The sequence below is a fragment of the Copadichromis virginalis genome, linkage group LG12 (genome assembly GCF_057382275.1).
Source record: "Copadichromis virginalis isolate Kocher_CV1m ecotype Utaka linkage group LG12, C_Virginalis_male_GT1.1, whole genome shotgun sequence".
In the NCBI taxonomy this organism is placed as follows: domain Eukaryota; kingdom Metazoa; phylum Chordata; class Actinopteri; order Cichliformes; family Cichlidae; genus Copadichromis; species Copadichromis virginalis.
This window is the reverse complement of record NC_140629.1, coordinates 17,051,360-17,072,031: the sequence shown is the minus strand read 5'-3', so window position 1 is coordinate 17,072,031 and position 20,672 is coordinate 17,051,360. Positions and strand designations below refer to the sequence as shown.

Genomic DNA, 20,672 nt, shown 5'->3' with positions numbered 1-20,672 from the left:
GGGCGTAAATGATGGCAGGTCAAGTTGTCCAATGAAATAGGTGCATAGCTTCTCAAAATTTAAGCTGGGACTGAGAATTACAGCACATTTTTTAAGGTCTGCTGACATTAAAATACACATTATGTAGCTGTGTACTGACAACAGGAAAAGGCTTTTGTGAGAGTGAGTTCATTCAGTTGTCAAAGCAGGAAAGTGTGTGTTTTGTCAAAGAAAGTTCAGAAAAGTGGAGACATTGGTTCTTCACCCTTCAAATTCTGAAGTTATTGTTTGATCAAATGAAAAAAAGAGCAGCAGATAAATTAAAAAAATGTCATAGATCCTATGTTTTTAGTTAGTACTAACGTTCTCAAACTTAGAATTAATTAATTTAAAATATAGGAGCTGGCACCACTTTGTGGAAGCTACTGTGTTGCCCCACTTTCTTGAATGCAATGGCTGAGATGGATATAAGACTATTTTCCCAAAATATGTTGCACCCGAAATGTGAATTCTTACCTATGTTTTATCATCTAAGAAGGGGTACTCCTCAACAAACAAGCCAGAATGCAAAAGAAAAGAGAAAACTCTTCCTCTAACTCTTCCAGGGTAATCTCCTGAACTGAAGATGTGGCTCTAACACATAAAAATGTGCATAAACATCCTTATTTATTCCAGATATTGTCACAATTACTTATTTTCAGCAGATTTGAAATGTGACTCTCCTGTGTCCAGATACTGAGCTAGCTAAAGAAAAACAGCAGCTGGTTATAAATGTGGTTACCACCAACAAGCCTATGAGTGTCCTTGAAGCAAACATGAATCTTACTTTCTCTGTGACAAGAAGTTTGATTCTCACATCATATGAGAGTTTATTTGCTACGTGCCAGAGTCACACAATGTTAGATCTACTTCAAAGATAGTTTCACTAATGCCAGCTAACAGTAGCTAACAGAGGCTAACAGTAGCATTTACCAACAGACAAGGTAAGGATATCCTCAACAACTCAGTATCAGTGTCACTGGTCAAAAGTGAGCTTCAACAACAGACCGACTCATATCTGACTACTTTCAGAAAGTTTTACAGCCTCATCCAGAGTAAATAGATGTAGATATTTTTCACTCTGCATATTGAAAGCCGAGATAAACAGTAGACTGACAGATTGCAAAATATGTTCATGCAGATCTGATCTGCTTTTTAGCCACGATTTATTGCACAAAGTTGATATTATTCAAATAGTATGTTAAAATATAGTACTTGCACTTTATGGCAGTAGTTTATGAATGTATGAAATTTTGCTTTGGCTCTTAGAAAATGCAAATATCATCTTATTGTTCTGAAATGTCGTATTAGACTTCAAGCTAGCTGCTGAGACAATAAAATCATTAATAAAGTTTTTATAGTGAATATACGCTAAGCAGTAGGGTCAACACAGTGAGATTTTTTTTTATGCAACCTTAGAGGTCACACCTTGTTGGATCATCAAAAGAAAGCAGGTTTAGGCAAATGTTTTATGAGCCTCACTTTTCAAACCCATAGGCTAAATCCATCTTCTATATACAGGCTGTGATGTGAGCCAGACCTTTTCCTTTCTGTCATTTAGACTCAATGTCTGAATTTTCATTGTGAATTTTTGCCTTGGATTGAACAATTAATGGAAAAAAATTTAACGTTTGCCACTTTGCTAACAAAATCTGAACTCTGTTTAATTTTATAGGGCAGATGCATGAACTTCACCCGTGTAAAATCCCCCCCTAGCTACCCACACTTCAACAATCACCCATCTCCCATCTACAACCCGCCTGGCAGGAATCCACCTCCACCGCAGGGCACCCTACCACCGACTCCCAGCGCGCCACCCTTCTCCTCGCTGCCTCCAACCCCTCCACCCATTTCCACCCCTCCCCCTTACACACCACCTCCCAACCGGGCTCTTCCTCCAACCACCTTGCACATACCCGCCCCACCGGCGCTCTCACCCACGCCTCCGCCCTGCGCTAGCCCAACCGGCTTGCTGCCACCTCTTCCCCAGGGACCCCCTCCTGGACGAGCCCCTCCACCTGCCCGCCCTCCGCCTCGCCCTGGCCTGTAGAAGTCTGGTGGGAGACAGGAGGTGGTCACACAAGACTGAAAAACATAATCCAGAGTTCCACCAGCACATAGCCATCTTTGATTGTAACTACGAGTGAGGTGCAACAAGGTGCCAACCTCAGCAGGCTGTAGCCTTTCAGACTTGTGACGAGGAGGAGCGAGAACTTGTTTTCAGCTATTTGTCTACTTTTGTACACATCTAGCCCAACAGTGCAATTGCTTGGATGCTTGAATTACATAGACATTCCCTATGAATGAGATCACGCAGGCCGGCTCAAAAACATTTGACTGAAGACTGTATGAATTCTGACCGAGCAGAGGATCAACAGCTTGTACTAACAGCTTTATACACAGGCCCTAGAGAAGGAGTACAGTTGTCTTCTGAATGGCCATGTCACTAAAATAAATGCCACTGTAAAGTTCCTGTTTTATATAAGAGAAAAGAAAAACACTCATCCTGCAAATGTTCCACATACAGCAGAGTAAGGATGATGCAGAGGCATCTGAAAACAATCCTTTTTTTAAATCCTTGAATGTTTGCATGCAAAAGTGCTCGAATCATCGTTTGTAGTTTTTTAACATTTGTACTTGTTTTTATACATTTGTAAATACTTTCATTTTTTACTTTGTACTTGTGTAGACCACACTCTTCATTTTGGGGAAAGAAAGACAATCATCGGTGATGACGGCATGGACAGTAAGTGTACTGAAACAGCAATGCAATGTATCTGAACTTCCAGTGTTCAACTCCTGACTCGCAAACTATTTTCATCCAACCTAATGTGAGCCATGTCTGGCCCGTTTTCTGTGCTCATTGGTGTAAACAGTAAATTTGGCTTTACCAGATGTATGGCTGGAACTGACCTGACCAAGATGACTGTAATTACAGCTGTAGGTAAGCGCTGCATAGGATCTGTCTGTTAAGATGAGGGTAACTCTGGGAATCAGGGAAAAGCTTTGCACATCGTCTTACTCGTCCACCTACGGCTTCAAAAAAAGTTGTACATTATTAATGCAAATAAGCGTGCTCAGTTATATGTGTGCTGTACATTGATGAGTCAGTAAACAATCTTGTTTTACTTTTTTTGCAGAAAGTCTTTAATTCCTCTGAGAATAAAATACGATGGAAGCCATTTCGTGGATGTTGATATGAAGCTTTTACTCTCATCACGTCACGGTTAGCAATCCCGTCAGTACTGTACAGTAAACACAGACTGATGTGTGATTCATTTAAAAAGCAAGGAAGCAGTTTAGCTACATAAAATCTGACTCCGTCTTCTTATTCTTTTCTTCAGATGCTAATTTGAAAAACATTCTGTTTTACTTCCGGGCAGCAAAAGCAGCAACTGATCCACATGTTTACTGTGTATGCTTTCATCAAGAGTCTGTAAAGCCTTTAATGCATTTAGCTGGATATTCCCTCAAGTCACTTTTTATCCACAGGGCTCCTTTAAACAATATTCTGTACCTCCCAAACTAAATGTACAGCTGTTCTGTTCTCATTTACCTACTGACATTACCACTGCGTGAATGTCTGCAGGCCCTTACTCATTCCTTGTGACAGAAAAACAGAGAAGAGAATACTTCATGTGCAGCAAACTCATTCAAGATGTTAATATATTGCATTATGTTACAACACGAATAGGGGAGCCATCTTGGAAAATATTTGAAACAATCTAATCCTCAGGAAATATGCATGGGCTGCAGAAATGAAAAAGCCTGTCGAGGGTGATGACATCATGATGATCTGGGAATAACAAAGAGGACAGAATCAAATCAAAGGGCAGATTTTATAGTAGAATTTCGGGCAAATTTTAAACTTTGTTGCTGTTGCTAACCTCTGTTTCTAAAGTAAATCACATAAACTCATTGGCCACTTTGTTAGGTACACCTGTTCAACTGCTCGTTAACACAAATATCTAATCAGGCGTTCACATAGCAGCAACTCTGTGCATTTAGGCATTTAGACATGGTTAAGACGACCTGGTGTAGCCCAAACAGAGCACCAGAATGAAGAAGAGAGGTGGTTTCAGTGATTTTGTATGTGGAAGGGTTGTTGGTGTCAGATGGGCTCGACTGAATAACTCAGAAACAATTGATCTACTGAGACCTTTCTGCACAGCCACGTCTAAAGTTTACAAGGACTACAATCTGGAAAAAAATGAAATAAAAATCAGTCTAATGTCTTCAAATACAAGCATCTCATTAGAATACAAACAGCAGAATGTAAAATGGGTTCTTGTAAATCATTTGGTAGAAAATGTTTGATGGTTATCAAAAGCAGCCATGAATTGCCAGACAGTAAACATGTAAATGTAACTGAATATTCATTAGATTTTCAAAATAAAATTACCAGCATTTTAACTGACGCTTCAGGTTTAATGTTCACTGCTGCTGGCTCAAACTGACTAACCCTAATGAAGCAGATTTGAACAATTACATCATTAGGTTTGTTCATTTGGTGATCAAACATGATGTTTCTGGTAGTCCACAGTAGTTGGATTTTAAATAGCAACTTAAAAAGATCCAACTGCTGATAAACAAGGAGACCTAACCTAAAAGAAGATAAAGAGGACACAGCTGTTTATTGCACTTTGACTTGGCGCCGTCAGGAAACATCTAGATACCGGGTGAACCTGCTGATTGCTCCCCTGCCCTTATTATGCAGAAGATGCTAAACTTTTAAGAAAAGATAAACACAATATCAAGTCTTGACAAGATCGTATAAACGACTACAGTTACAGAAACTCAGGTTTCTGCTTTTGGTTTTTCAGGACGTTTAGGCATAGAGGAATCATGGTTAATGTTCATGGTTAGAGATGCGCATTTCCTGTGATAACACCTAATTCCTGCCCCTCTAACAAGAGGCCTGCAGCAGAGAAAATCCGTTCTCCTTACGACACCAAGCTGTCTGCAATTAAAGTCACAACAGCTGCTAACACTTATTCAGCCCCACTGATAAAAGCTGCAGTGACGCTTTGATTGATAAGAACTAGCAGAGTCTGGCTCCTACACAGAGGATGTTACCTGCTTCACACGATGCTCTTTATAGATGAGAAACTGCCCAGGACGCTCCCCATGCTCGGACAATGGAGGCTGTTACTGCTGAAAGCCGTGGTTACTTTCCATAATTACTCCACAGCTGCGTGTGAGGCCGCCGTTGTGGTTAGTTTCTGCAATGAAATCCTTCTGAGAGCTGCACTTGCTTTCACCAGGAGCTTGACTCTTTACCTCTCAGTCTTGCTGAAACTGAACACGTTCATCAGGCAGAAGCTAGCAGGTGTGCTCCTGGCACGTGAAGACTTGGACCAACATGCATGCTCAAGCTGCTGCTCCACCTGGCCTCCATCGCACACCTTGAGAAATTACAGCTGCCCTCCGAGTGGCTGTGGAGGAAGGAGATCTGCAGAGCCCTTAAAGCCAATCAAGGCAGTGCTGCTTGTGCTGCCCGCGCTCTGCCGCTTCTCACTATCTCTGTGTTTGATGTCCTTTGCTCTCGTTCAAGTGGCAGTTTCACTCCTGCCTTGTCTGTGGAGCAACCTCAGACGCTGCGTCTCCACTGTGACAGCTCTACGTGAGAGCATCAGACCGATAGTGTCAGTCTTCCTGGAGTTTGGCACCAGCGGCGGCGTATCGTTACTTTGAGCTACCCCTAAATACCTCCAGTACCTCAACTCTTTGTGCACTCTATCACCTGAACTAAACACGTTATTTTAATGACAAGTCCAAATGTGCCTGAATTTCTACAGCGTATTTATTGGAATAAAAATCGTACAGACACCTTTTGTTATCACTGTCAGTATTTTAGGTCATGTAAATCCACAAGCACACACATCCTCAATCCAATAACTCCCAGACACTTTTAAAAGATACGTACGTGACACTTTATTGCATCAGTTCCACTAATAAATAGTACTCCCACTCCCTCTGTAACCCAACAGATGGTGCTAGGATCCACTGCAGCATCCTTGATCAATACATCCAGTCAGTAAATCAAAAAGTGTTTCGAGTGTGGGTTACAAAAGTACCTGTAACAACATTTCACTGGCTCAGAAAAGGCTCAAGGGGGGAAAATGAAGTCCAAGTTAAGGCTTGATTGTAAATGCAAGATAAATATCTTTAAACTTAAAGAATGCAGGCTTAAAAAAAGCTGCTCCTATTCTTTCTCTACTGCATAACTGTGTGTGTGTGTGTGCATGCAATGTCACTTTTTTTCTTGGCTTCTGAATTTAAAAGACACCTGGGATCACAGACACACAGCTTGGCATTTGGCTTCTGACCAAAGTCAACGTCTACAGTATGACATGCTGCCAAGCGACTGTGTGTATACGTGCCCTCAGGGCCTCAGAATAACTTCATAGCATACGATCTGCAAAATCAGTCCATGTTTGGCTACAAAAGCAACAGTGAAACCGAAAAAAAGAGATTTGGTTTATGATTGCCAAAGCCACCAGAGACAGATTTTTGGTTTGACATTTCAGATGACAGTAACATTAACATTTTAAATGAAAGAGTAACTTCAATAATATAAAATTCCTTCCAAAAAACCAATTAACAAACAAATGTAACAAGAGGACGAAAAAAAAAAGAAAGAAGAAAAGCTACAAATGGTCCCAAGATTGCAAAATGACGGTGGCAAGGTGTGGGCTGGCGACTGCCTCTACTTCAGGTTTGCAACTTTATCTCAATTGCATTACTTCAGTTTATTGATAAAAAGAAACCTTTATGCGAAAAGTCCCACACGAGAATGAAACGCTAAACTGCACCCAGAGAGCGTTTACAGTAACAGGATCGTGTCGAGAAAAATAGGAAAGAGTGAACGAGCGACGTCTCAGACTCTGGTGTAGGTGGTTCCTCTCATTAACTGAGTGGACCAAAACCAGAGTTTAAAAAACCGAATTCCTGGGCTTACACACAGCAACATTAGAAGATTTATGATAGTATTCACAAACTTTTTCTGATCGGACATTTGATGCTGCTCTTTGCTGCGTGTCCTCAGAAGAAAATCCAAGAGGGGAAAGTGTATCAAAACCACACTGCAATTATGAAGAAGCGATGACCTGTGGCTTGGAATGATTCAAGACTGTGGTTTACTTCAACAGTGGAGTAAAGACACTTTGAATGATTAGCTGCCAAGGAAAAAAAATCCCAACTAAACTACAAATCATTGCACTAAAAGAGAAAATGAGCCAGTGAGGTCTTTAAAGCGTAAACTACTGTCAGCTTTAACATCAGCTTCCAGAGAGCCCAATCAGCAACAGATAAACATGGAAGGCATGCCCATAAATGGCCAGCGAAGGTTGATACAGGTTCACCCCCGAAAAAGTGATATGCACGTTATATGTCATTCCCAACCCATTCCTTGCCACCGGCAACAACAAAGAAAAAACAAATGTTGTCAAAGCTTTCTGATAAAAGAAACAATGCAACACTGTGATAATACACAACAGTGAGATACAAGAGCGATTACTGAAAGACTGCATAAAAAAAAGAAGAAAAAAAAAAAGAGCCACGACACACAAGACACAGGACAGGACGTCATCTTCTGATGGTTTACTTCACACAGACGCTTCCTTTGGGGTCTGTGCTTGAATGTGTGTCTATGCCAAGCTTTTGTTGTTAGTGATGAATGGTGCGGCTCACTCTACTGTCACGGACTTGGCCAGGTTTCTTGGACAGTCCACCTGCGTTTAAACAGAGGAGCAGACAATCAATAGCCTTGCAGATGAAAAGGACACTGTTGCTGCTGTTGACTAAATGCTGCTGTCAAAACACCCGAGTATGATTTATACAAATCTTAACAAAAACATACTTTAATCTGCGAGCCAGAGATATGGCGGTTTGGAAGAACTGCTCTTGTAATTATCACACATGTCCTGTCCAGAGCGCTTCTCCTCCCCTCGGACAAAATTACATAAAACACAGGGCATGCGTGTGGTGGAGCTGTTTGTTCTACAGAGCTGCACGGCCAGGACGTTTCTCTGAAATGCTCTGAAAAACTGACTAGATGCTGACTTTGAGTTAAGCTGCTCACTTTGACCTTTAAAATTCCTCAAAAACAGGAAATCAAGGGGACAACACATCTAAGTCAGTTCTGCAGCACCAGCACAAACATCAGTAACAGCTTGTGGGCTTTGCCAATAAATGAAACAATCGCAGGTCGGAATTCGCGCACAGATGGAGGTTATTTACATTTCACTACAATTCTTTCAGTGTGGCAGCTAACCACATCGTCATCACCTTCACCACCAAGTTTGCCAGTTTACATCGTTCACAAAGTAGGTTACATTTTCAAGCGAGTTGGGGACATGCTGATTTACAGATATAAACACTGCACGTTTATTCTGGCAGTGTTTCTGCTTACAAAGCAGTCCTGAGCGACAGCGCTAGATGATCAGTGACAGGCTAATAATAACAGAATATCTCATTTATATTGTGCTCCAGAATCTTTTGCACAACTGTCTTCTTTTATGTCCTGAAATGAATCATCGACGTATTTTACACAATCATACTCTTACTACACCTGTAAACACAGGTATACTGATGATGACTGTAAGAGTGGAAATCACTTGGGAAAATGGTATCTCCAAGAAATGTTTGAATTAAGAAGCATGCTGGATTGAGAGTTGTTGCTGATCCTGAAGGGAAAGCACTTACATCGTAGCCTCTGAGGACAGCCAGGTGGAAGGACAGCAGCTGCAGAGGGATGACGCTCAGGATGCCCTGCAGGCAGTCCAAACAGTGAGGCACTTTGATGGTGCGGCTGGAGTTTTTGATGGTTTCGTGATCGTCCTTGTCGCAGATCACAATAGGACGACCCTGTAAATGAAACAAAGAGATGAATATAGTGTGTTTACTGCACAATGATGGAGATGCGCTGAATCAACCTCTCCCCTTTCACCGACTGAGTTGAAGGGCCAGAGGTGACGCAGTGGTCAACATACTTTCGGGGTTTGAACTTAATGAGTTATGATGCAAACAGTTTTCAGAAAGGAAAAAACTTAAATGGATTCAAATAAACTCACTTAGTCATTTTCCACGATATAATAAACACTGTAAAGTGTCACATTTAGTTTTTATTTGTCAGAGTTTGTTTGAGCATTTCAGGCAACTAAACAATCTGGGCTGATCACTTGTGACTGGATTATAAAATAAACCAACACACCGACATTACAATAAGGCTGATCACAAAACATGCGCCATGTGCGATTCTTACCTGGCGAGCAACAACTTGCTGCAGGGCATTCTGACACTTGACATAAGTGTGGTCTCTCATTATGATCATGATCACCGGCATGAGTTTATCCACCAGGGCCAGCGGGCCGTGTTTCAGCTCTCCTGCCAGGATACCCTCTGAATGCATGTACGTGATTTCCTTGATTTTCTGCAGGGGAATGAAAAAAAAACATCCAGACTTTAGATAAATACAAGCCTACGCTGAAATTAACAATCAAGCTGTCAGATGATAAACTCGCATGTGCTCACCAGTGCTCCCTCCAAGCAGGTAGCGTAATGGTAGCCTCTGCCCATGATGAGCACACTCTTCTGCTGGTACAGCTCCGTTGCCAGCTTCTGGATTTCATCATCCAAACTGAGGACCTCCTTAATCAGATCTAACACACACACACACACATTTTTTTTCTTGTTTCAAGAGGCTGACTGGCAGAGACAAAATATGAAAAAAATATTGCAGCAACATGAACCTAGACTCAGCTTCTAATGTTGGGCAGGGAGTGGCAGACAAGCCAGACATTCCTTATTAGGTTACTATTGGGGACATGCTATCATGTGCTTTAGATTCACAGAGTCATGCAAGAGCCCAACGCCAAAATCTAAAGCTATTCATCCGTCTGCCCCCCTTCCCGCTCTCTCTCGTCTTCTGATCCTTTTGTTGCCGTTTAAGTTTGTCCTCTAAGAGGATTTAAAAAAAAAAAAAAACACCAACAAAAACAAAACTAAAACAGGCTGTGGATGTGCTTGATCTTGGGTCTGAGAGCTAGTTTTTCCAGTCTTTTTGTGTTTAAACTTCACATATGATCAAGACTTCTCTGGCTGAATTACAACACATGTGGTGTGACTTACCTGGAAGCACTCTTAGGCCCTGGATTATCTCACGGCGCCTGGGCTGCACTGAAATCCTGTCATCGCACATCAGGAGGGCAAACATGATCAAGGCCACAAACTGACTGGTGTAGGCCTGAAGACGAAAAACACAACAGAGAAAGTAGAATATTTATTAACTGTAACACAATTGCTAAGATGCGGTTTCTTTGTCTGTCTCTACTCTGACTAATAAAGAAAACAACTGCTCCCTAACTATTTGTATGAAGGTCACAAAGTGGACCACCACCACTGCACAGTCAAAGCTTGCTTGCTTGTGACCTCATTTCTAGAGGGAATGGTAGATTTCCTATTTTGCAGCTCAATATCGAACCAACGAAGCAGCGACCAGATCACGACTTGAGCCTTTCGGTACAGATTATGAAGCCATGTCCTTCTTTTTCGCTTTGTTTTGATTGCAAATTTGGTCTCCAGTTTATAATCTGCACCAGATGAAATATGGAGAGGTGGGTTTTCATACACATCAAGCAGCATTATAAAAAAAAAAAAAAACACACGCAGTTAAGTTAGTGCTGCTCATCCTAAAAACCTTTGTAGCCACATATACCACAGATGATGTCTGATCCTTCTGGAAATGTCGCTTCTTATAACCTCAACACATCTGAGACTGTGCCTGCCGTCATCGCTGCCCGCACCCTCTCCTTCCTTCATCTCCAAGCACGTTTGGAGGTCTTCCATGCTCATTTAGGAGATTCAATCAGAGTCTGAGAGAAGCCAAGTCAATTCACAAGACTCTCTGGACTCAGAAATGCCAATGTGCAGGGCCAAGAAAATAGCTGTAAAACCTTTACACACCGTTTCTTTTTTCTTTTAACCCACATATTCAACCGTTGATCTCTTCCATATTCATACTTTCAAACTTGTCAGTGCTTTCCTGATGCACAATGTGCCAACTTTGACCCTGCAAATGTGAGCATGCATGCATACACAGCTGAAACATAAAGAAAACACAACAGCTGTGATCTAGAAAACAAACTTTGTAATCCTGTAAATTCCCAGTGGAAAGAGTTATGTAATTCAAAAGCAGTCTTCTCTCATTTACTGTCGGCTGACCTGCCAGAAGGATCTGCCTCATGATAGCATCAAAGTGTTTTGTCTTTTAGTGCTAATTTATGCCATGAATCTTGAATATGAACAAAGGAATTGGAAATTCCCTCATTTAAAGTTTAAAAAAAATCCTACGAGCATGAAAAAGCAGAAAATTGAGACCAAATATATGAATTTGGGATGATTCAGCATGTGATTAGTTGCAAACCAAGTCAGTGTTTTGATAAGCTTGGTTGTTAATGTGCAACATTCGGTTGAGGTGGGTGTGGCCCTGCCAGCCGAGCAGTAAATGATGGCGTCTCTGAGGCGTGCTCTGGGACTTTGGAGCAACACAAGAGTCACTGAGCCAAGAGCTGGGGCAGGGAAGGACCTGCTCCACTTTTCCTAACTCTCTCTCTCTATGCTCCCTAGAAAGAGCAGGGGCTTCAACTCCTCTGCTCAAATCCCAGCTGGCAAATGCTTTCGGTGAGGGGGTGGGAGGGGCATGAAACCAAGTGTCCAAGGTTTACATGAGCTGAGATGAGAAAATCAGGCTTCTTTAACTCCCTCTGGGATAACGGTGGAGGACCACGTCAACTTCCAAAAGGCGGGACCAGAATTGCAATGGAGTTTTCATCTGGGTTTCATTCAGAGTCAGCGAGCATCGAGTTCATTTATGAGATGTTGCAATTAACTGGTGTACAGTACTTTAGCTAAGCATCAAAGGCTCAGTTACAACAAATCAAAGAAATCATGCGCTATATTTCTAACTTGAACGTAACAAATTCATTTGGTGTGTTGCCTCTGAAAATATTGTCATAGACAAAAGCAGAAAAATTAGTAGATTGCTTTTTTAAATGGAGCAATAAGCATTCACTTCAACTCCAAGGGAATGTGCTGTTTTCAATCATCCACATCCAAGCCTGCCACAACAAGGTGAAAACACACCCAGCAGTACATTCATCTTCATCACTAATGACTCAGTCTCACTGGAGTTTAAATAGAATGAGTAGGAAAACTCTATGGCTGGAAACTTGGTTGCTGCCCAGTGAACTGATTTAAAATAAATAAATAAATAAAAATTTGGAGCCTGCAACTGGTTGCAAGTTGTTTGGCAACCTGTCTCCAGCTCCAACTGACTGCAATCACCGTCAGACACATTGGTGAACATTTGAAAGGCGGAGTCCACTCAACTGGTTATATCGCTATATAAGATTCCTGAGCCCCTGTCTCATTATGCAGTGAAATCGTCATCCAACAGCAACTATGCCGATATTTGTGGAGCAACTTCTGACTTTCTCTTCAAAATCTATGAGGTTCTGGCTAAATGCATGCAGTTAATGTGAATTTATTTGTATGTAAAAGGCAACAGATTTTCTATTTTGGTTGATTTATCACACACAGATTGCATGTAATTGGCAACTTGGCCCCATTCACCCCTCAAAATGATTACAGACTGACTCTGTCTTATCACCATTTTATCACTCTTTATATAAGTTGCTATGAAGGAGGCAACTGACAGCGGGTAGTCACAGACCTGGTCCCTGTGTTTAAAGTAGCCATTTCAAAGATAGCAAGATAATAATAACAGTAATTTTGGTAATGCTGTGTAGCATAATATAACCTAACCTCAAGAGGTTAATGTAAGAAGTATCCTTTCAATCTCCAGTGACACAATAAATGCATGTTGTGGTTTTCCACTTCCACGGCGCATAAAAGCTGCACTCATAAAAACCGCAGAGTTAATTAGAGCCACGGTTGCCATGGTATACCTTGGTGCTCGCTACTCCGATCTCTGGCCCGGCGTTGATGTGGACGCCACAGTCAGTCTCCCTCGAGATGGAGCTGCCCACTGTGTTAGTGACGCCCACAGTCAGAGCCCCCCTCTCCTTACAGTAGCGCAGGGCCATGAGGCTGTCAGCGGTCTCCCCTGCGGGGTCGGCAGAAATGGAAAACACAACCTGTTTATGGAACGTAACAATTCACACAATAAAACTGATTTACTGACTTTTGCACCATAAACTAGTCTGATTTAAGACAGCTTTACAGAAAAAAATAATCCACAGGTTTCAAAAACTTTGACTCAGCATTTTGAAAAAGTTGAGCACATAGAAAGATAAATCAAGAAGAGCCCCCAAATAGAAAGTGGAATACAAATGGGGAATGTGCCACAGATCAAGTCCAGATGGCACTGGTCTCCACACCTGACTGGCTGATAAAGAAGCAGACATCGTCTCGGAAAACAGGCGTGTTCCTGTCCAGGAAGTCGCTGGCCAGCTCCACCATGACAGGCAGCTCGGTCAGCTCCTCCAGCACCTGGCGGGTCTGGGAAAAAAAACAACAGCATCGATTTGTGAAAACGTGCCAGCTGTGCACAGAGCATAGAGTGTGGCAGGACACGAAGCTCATACCACAACACAGGTGTCATATTTCCTGTCATATTTTCCTCTTGGATTCAGTTTGATTATTTTTCTGACGGGACTTTGCACCAAAGAACAAAAGGTGGTTAAACAAAAGACTACTCACTGCTACTCCTGCATGATAGCTGGTGCCACAAGCAATGAGGATAAGTCGGCGACACCTCTGAATCTCTTTGATGTGATCCTTAAGTCCACCCAGTGTCACTGAAAAGCACAACAAACTGCTCAAAGACCACAAACACCCCACAGGAGAGATGGGACATTTTACACTTAAAAAATGTACTTATAGCTGTAAAACTTTTATAGGGCGTCCTTGAGCCTTATTATAATGAACTAAAGGTAGTTGCACATGCAAAACTAAATTACTTGACGCTAAAGACTACAGTGAAAGCCAAAGATTGACATTTTTGAGGAATTGTCATTTCTTGTCTTGGTAAATATAATAATAAGGCAGTGCTCCAACCTGTGTTGTTGTCAAAGTTGACTCTCCCTCTCATGGTGTTAACAACAGACTCTGGCTGCTCAAAGATCTCCTTCTGCATGAAGGAGCTGTAGTTGCCTGTAAAATGAGGATCAGATATCACGGGAACATTTCCAGAATTAGTCAAAAAAAAAGAAAGAAGAAAAGGTAAATACCAGTTAAGCACTCAGTGATAGACTTTTTATAAGCCCCATAAAACCCACATGAACTCAACCGAACGAGAGAGGTTTTGTTTACATGTATTAAGCGTCCGAGAATGCAAACCACAGCCTCCTGAAGGAGCAAAAACAAACGTCCTCACTGTGTTTTATTGACAATCAGGCCTTCCTGGAAATGAGAGTACTTATTGGGTAAACTTTCTTTCTCTATTAAGATATTTGGAGCCATAGCATGAGTCATGCCTCAAATGAAATAAAACGTACAAAAAACATTAGGGAGATAATGTTTTCCTATCAATTAAAAACCGTGACGGTAAAGAAAATATATATGTCTATATGCAAGTGCGTTTCAGCCTCCCTTTGAGAGCAATTTGGGTCATTCGAATTAGGTTATTCAGCAGAAGAAGAAAAAACTAGGAAATGAGAGGAGAGAGGCTGAGTAATGACAGGACCACAAAGGAATGTCGAGTGCAGCCAACACCGGCTCACCTCTGCCCTCTGCTGGACTGCTGAGGAAAAGTCAGTGAAAATGAAGAAAAAAGAAAATATAGACAGTAACCATGAGATTTAATCTCCTTTTTTTTAGCTGTGTTCATACTGAGCAAACTTCTTAGACTCATGTTCCTCATTTAAGGACACAGCAGCAGGATAGATGAAATACTTCAATTCCAAAAGTCCAATAACTGATTAAGTGCATGTAACAAGTTGATTCTTGGTGCAATTTTGCATGCAAAACAGACCTTATGCACATCGACTCCAAGTCCTAATCAGGGTCTGACAAATATAAAGTCAGTAAGGATTACCTAACAGCCCTGGGAAGCAATTTAATCCTGACTGATTATAGATTTGTCAGATTCTTACAGACCTGGAGTCGATATGCGTAAAGGTCTGTTTTGCATGAAAAACTGTCCCAAGAATAAACTTACATGATTGTGGGGTTTTTATTATGATTTTGTACACGAAAAAAGGGAAAATAATGCAATAATAAAAATGTGTCCTAATTCCCATAAGTGAACGCTTTAACTTTGGTGACTTGGGAAAATAATTGTTTTTCTTTAACAACAATTAAACACTGAGAAATGCTTTTTATTGGGTGCATTTGTCTAAGCATTAGTAAGGGGAACTGTACTTTTTTTTAAAAAGCCACAAATTGCACATTGTTCTATACATAGGATATTAATGGCTTCACATTAAAGCTAAAATTTAAATTTAGCTTTAACAAATCCAGCCCCAGGATTTGTTTGAGTTCAAATCCTGGGGCTGGAGTAAAATGTTGAAAAAGAAGGAAACAGCTGTCTTACTACAAACCTAGCATAATATTTCAACTCGGGTCAAGAAGGGAAGATGGGAGTAATAACATCTTAAAGCAAAGTGGTTTGTTTTACCAACAGTGGTTTCTCTGGTGGTGCTGCTAATCTAGCAAGAGTGTAACGACTTGGATGATAACAAGAACAACCTCAGGGCAAACCGTTAAAAGCAAGCCAAACTATGTAAGCAGCTGGTCATCGATTATGACTTGCAGGATAATAACAGGATTTGAGACTAAATTAATGGCACAGTATAAATGATTTATTGACCATTAGTGTGGGAAAGGAATGCATGTTGTGAAGAGAATTCGTCCCTCCACTCACCCATCATGATCTGCTGTAGTTCCATCTGCAGGGTCTGGATGGCACGGGCTGGGTAGTCTCCAGCTGTGCGCTTTATCCTGTGAATCGACAGCCGGCCATCCGTCACGGCGGCTACGTCGTCGTCCTCGAGGAAGATCACCCGGTTTGTGTGCTCGATCACCGCGCTGTCGTGGCAGATCAGAAACCACATCAAACGTTTGATTTTTGATACACGCATAAAGCAGGCATATAAAGAACATCGTTGTGCACTCTAACAGTATCTGCTTACCTCGCATCAGATGCAAAATAGTACTCCACCGCTTTTTCATCTACTGGAAACAGGCAGGTGTCCTGGTCTGTCCTGGGTAGGGTGCTGCAGCTCTTCTTGTCTTTAGTAGCTGGGATGTAAAAGAAAACAGGCCTCAGGCAATTTCATCCAGCCACATTTGGATACATTTGACTAGAAAGAGAAACTATAACTACATGAGCGGTAGAGCACAGGAATATGATCGCTGGACAGCTTGTGATCACTGCGCACTCCAATCAGCAGAGGACCTCCCCTCCTGTATAAACCACAAGAAAATATTCATTTTAAACCACATCCTGATATTTTACCAGTATATGGTCTAAATGCATCGCAGAAAGGTTTCTTATACTGTCAGACTTCAAAATGTATTGTATACATTTTGACCCGTCTTAGACGTCACTTTAGGAGATTTAAGATCAGCCATCAGTGTGTGAGTTTACCTTGTACCAACCACCTCGCCGGGATAGTGGACACTCTTGAAGACCAGTGCAAAAGCTCCTTCCTGCAAGGCAGCAGGTCAAACAGGAAGTCAGATCTTTTTACTGTCTGATTGCTTTTGCATCTTTGGTGTACATTAGCAAGTCCTTACCAGCTGCTGAGTCACACGTTCAACCAGCGTGGCGAAACTGATGTCGTCGCTCTCCCGGTTGTCATACATGTACTTCACCAACTTGGCGATGCTCTCTGTGTCAGTCTCTGACTCGAACTCATAACCTTTGCTCTCCTACAGAAACGAGAAAATGATTTCGCTTTACAAATCGGAACAATGAAAACACATCAAGAAATATTAATGAAAAACATCTGCTCACCAGGAATTTCTTCAGGTCTTTGTAGTTGGTGATAATGCCATTGTGAATGACTATGAATTCTGCAAACCAAAGAGGACTGTCAGAAACTTAACACAGAATCAAACATTTAGCTGTTTCTGTACCAACTTGAAACATCACTCACCATTGTTTTTGTCAGATCTATGTGGATGACTGTTGACTGGGCTGGGCTCACCGTGAGTGGCCCAGCGAGTGTGGGCAATGCCACTGTGGACATCAAACTCCACATCCAGGTCAATATCCTGCTGTTCTATAAATCAAACAAACACACCCCCAAGACAGACGACATTAAATATGCGAATTGCACCACAGCGTGCAGGAAGGAAAATTGAGGATTCGGTCAACTATTAGTTCTCTCTAAACGAGCAACAATCTCAGCTTACTGTGGATCTCCTCATCCAGGGCCTTCACTTTTCCACGCTGCTTGATCAGCTGGATAGATCTGGCGTTGACCTCCCAATCTTTGCTGTTGCCCCCATCAATTCCAACACCTAATGAAATTTTTAAAAAAGTTAGAAATAGCTGAATCATAAAGATGGCAAGGCCGTAGGTATTAGGTATAACGGTGGTATTACTATTATGTAAGTAAAGTCTTCTTTTTGGTCCAATGTCTGAGAAGAACTGAAAGAAAAAAAAACTATTATTTACTCAGTATAAGGAAAAATAATCATAGTGTAAATACAAGGTCAGACAGCAGATTCCTTGAAGAAGATTGCTGAAACTACCAAAATGGATGTGAGGGAAAGTACAAAGAAGTGGAAAACCAGAGGGATAAATATAACTGCCTCCACAGAAAACAAAAAAACAAAACAAAAAAACAAAATAATAATAATGTAACATAAAACTGAGCAGAACAAAGAGCGAGGAACCAGGAGAAAAACAAAAATCCCAGCATCTGTTGGCACCGTATATAAAACACCGGGACACAACCACACATTAATCAACACGTAACCACACGCAAGCATAAATCAGGCACAAGTCATTAGTGTTGGCATGTATTACTGAAAAACAAAAAATCAAGTGTGACTTTCAGGACAGTTGCTGCATTAATGTTACATTGGAGACCAACAAACTATTACAACATTTTGGCATTTCTTGAGTAACCTCTGAGGAGGTCTAAACACAAGAAAAACAAAACAAAACACAATTTAAAAAAAAGGCAGAACTTGTTGGTGATGAGTCTCTCTTTTTCTTACCAGCTGAATCATAGCCTCTGTACTCCAGACGACGTAGACCTTTAAGGAGGATCTCAAGGATTTCACGGCGAGTCCTTGGCACGTGGTAGTTGAGATAGGCAAAGATTCCTTGGGGAAGGAGGGAATAATGTTTTAGAAAGCTTTTCTTTATAAAGAATTTGTGCTACCAAAAGGAGATTTTTTTATTTATTTATTTGCAGTTGGAAGGGCAGATCACTTGAAATGCCTGTCAGACTAATACCCCTGTAACATTTGGGAGTGATGTTTAATTCATGTGGGTTTGGTGAAGGTTGGCTGAAGTCACTATTACAGTATTTAAAAGGTTTTTTCCGATGCCAAAGGACATCTCACAATCTGTATGCTGCATGGATTTATCCCATCAGCTGGTTTTTATTTTAAACAAGCTTTGGATTCATTTTGAGTTAGAAATTGTTTTTAAAACAATTTTAAATCTTAAAACGAAACTATTTATGATGACAATGATTACGTAAAGGTGGCTGGTGAAACCACAGAGAACGTAATTGGACTCCTTCCTGGTGTAGCAGGCCAAGAATTACTGGGAGTTGTCGATCTGCTGCTATTCACAGTTCAGTGCCAGACAAACTAATGTAACACACGAGAAACAAGTCATACAGGCACTGGAAAACCTGATATAGTTATCTCTTGGAAGATAGACCTGTTTAAAGACAATTAAGTATACATATATAGACCTGCCGTTTCCCTAAGATAACCTCTTGCCTACGTAAAGCAGAGGTAGGGGAATTGTCAAAGGAATGACAAAAATCAGACGCGAGATGTTTCTGTTTCCCATCTGTAAATCATTTTAAGATATTTACCTTGTCACTAAGACTTGAGATTTATTTGTGTGTGATTACTAACCCAAGTGAGAGACCATTACGATACAGAAACAGGCCAGTGTAAATCAAGATTTCAGCATTTTATTGGCAACCTCCATAAATAATGAGAATTTCCTCCCTAAAACATCTGTCATCCAGTCTAATAACAAATACACAAAGGAAAGGAGTGACACCATGAATGGCAAAAGGAGTGGGCATAAAGTGCAGCCCTGTTACAGGGCTAAACACTAACCAGTGGACATCCTGGCTCAACAGAGCATTCATTCAGAAAAGCAAGTGATGGGGGTGGACACTGAGGGGTAAAGAGAGACAAAAGGGACCCTTCTGCAAATAATCAGTGCTTAATGGTTAACCTAAGCAAAGTGGCACCTTACTGTGACAAGAGATATTGATAGCAAGGTGGCTTGGTTATGGAAGTGCTCTGATTGTGATAACAGTGAGAGAAAACAGATGTCAGGTATCAGTCATAGGACTGAGATAGATGGAGACGGCGGAGACAGGACAGGATTAGAAAGCATCAAACTGATTATGACCACTGGCGTCATATAGACAGTGAAAGACTGATGTTAATTCACAGCGATACACCAGTATTATATAGTACAATATTTGCTAAAGCCTTTGGCACTCTTTTAAGGGGTTGACTCAATTTGACTTAAAAAAACATATTTGATTTTATGTTTTGTTTATCCTATTTGTATGTGTACAGCATTTTGTGGACACTGGTTTATATGTTAAAGTGCTTTATAAATAAAGGTGGTATGGTATGGTATGGTATTATCCCAAAGAACACAGATCATCTAGTTACACTTTCATTTTTTATAATAACAACGAGCCTAACTCGTTTTCCAAGGTCTCTGTCACAGTCATCTAGATCCACAGTAACAGACAGAGATTTAGCTACTGGAAACTTACTCGGCTGGTAATAACGTCGTAAAGCAGGTTACCATTTTAATGTCGCACTCAAATATCGACTCTGCTGCTCGATCGTGTTATCCCACATCAAGCAGCTTTCAGAGTAAAACGGAAAAACACAGACCGGTTTATATTTAGCTGGCTAGCAACATCATGTTGGCCATACAAAACTCACTTTAGCCTCCCCTAGCTCATTTCCAGCATTTATCCTCAAACTAACATGGCAATAGCTGAATAACTATTCAGCTAGCTATTCTGGTGAAACGTGAACCACACACATTCAGCGCCTATTAGTATAAATATAGAATAAATGCACTACTCACCACACATGGCTACAGTTCTGCTGCCAGTTACAGCTACTCTGAAGTCGGTAGCTGGGAACGCCTGTCAATAAGCTCCGCCCCCGATGGTTCCTATGAATCATAGCCAACCGCGTTCTTCCATGGCGCCTTCTGATTGGTCGGGAGATCTGTCGATTCAGGTTGCGCCTACAGACGTACGCATTTCTGACGTGGCATCAGGATGCGATTCGCAGCCGGAACATCCTGCAGATCCTGCTGCTGCTAGAGTCAACATCGGCCCACAATGGAAGGCCTGTGCTTTCTACTGGCCGTGGAAGGAAAATATTGCTAAAAAGGCCCAAAAGCCTGTGTATGCTCTGGCGATTTTAGAATTACTGAGGTACAACGT

At 41.3% G+C, this 20,672-nt stretch overlaps 2 protein-coding genes across 3 annotated transcripts in view; one reads left to right on the top strand and one right to left on the bottom strand.

Moving 5' to 3' along the window:
- The window catches only part of antxr1a (ANTXR cell adhesion molecule 1a), a 28,231-nt gene extending 25,031 nt beyond the window's left edge, over window positions 1-3,200 (top strand). Inside the window, exons 17-18 of one of the 2 annotated variants that reach the window (XR_014923331.1) lie at window positions 1,694-2,549; window positions 2,708-3,200. Coding sequence is in view for 1 of the 2 variants with exons in the window: in XM_085475034.1 (XP_085331160.1) it covers window positions 1,694-2,068 (375 nt within the window). In the remaining variant the exon portion in view is untranslated. Of the gene's footprint in view, window positions 1-1,693 lie in introns of both variants that reach the window. The other variant, XM_085475034.1, reaches the window with a different exon arrangement.
- Window positions 3,201-5,927: 2,727 nt separating this feature from the next.
- On the bottom strand, window positions 5,928-20,373 carry gfpt1 (glutamine--fructose-6-phosphate transaminase 1). The gene is made up of 19 exons (XM_085475033.1): window positions 20,306-20,373; window positions 18,214-18,321; window positions 17,401-17,508; window positions 17,142-17,267; window positions 17,000-17,058; window positions 16,780-16,914; window positions 16,631-16,692; window positions 16,367-16,446; window positions 16,173-16,281; window positions 15,905-16,068; window positions 14,098-14,193; window positions 13,741-13,838; window positions 13,419-13,539; window positions 12,987-13,144; window positions 10,150-10,264; window positions 9,553-9,680; window positions 9,284-9,451; window positions 8,725-8,886; window positions 5,928-7,751 (listed from the first exon to the last, which is right to left on the bottom strand). The coding sequence occupies exons 1-19, from the start codon at window positions 20,310-20,312 to the stop codon at window positions 7,707-7,709; spliced, it is 2,049 nt and encodes a 682-aa protein (XP_085331159.1). The 5' UTR covers window positions 20,313-20,373; the 3' UTR covers window positions 5,928-7,706.
- Window positions 20,374-20,672: the final 299 nt, after the last annotated feature.

Bases quoted from the DNA above. Each gene is read 5' to 3' on its own strand.
- gfpt1 (XM_085475033.1), bottom strand. The intron at 16,693-16,779 runs GTAAGGACTTGC...GCTGCCTTGCAG, and splicing joins AACGTGTGACTCAGCAGCTG to GAAGGAGCTTTTGCACTGGT. The intron at 16,447-16,630 runs GTAAACTCACAC...TGGTTTATACAG, and splicing joins GGCGAGGTGGTTGGTACAAG to GAGGGGAGGTCCTCTGCTGA.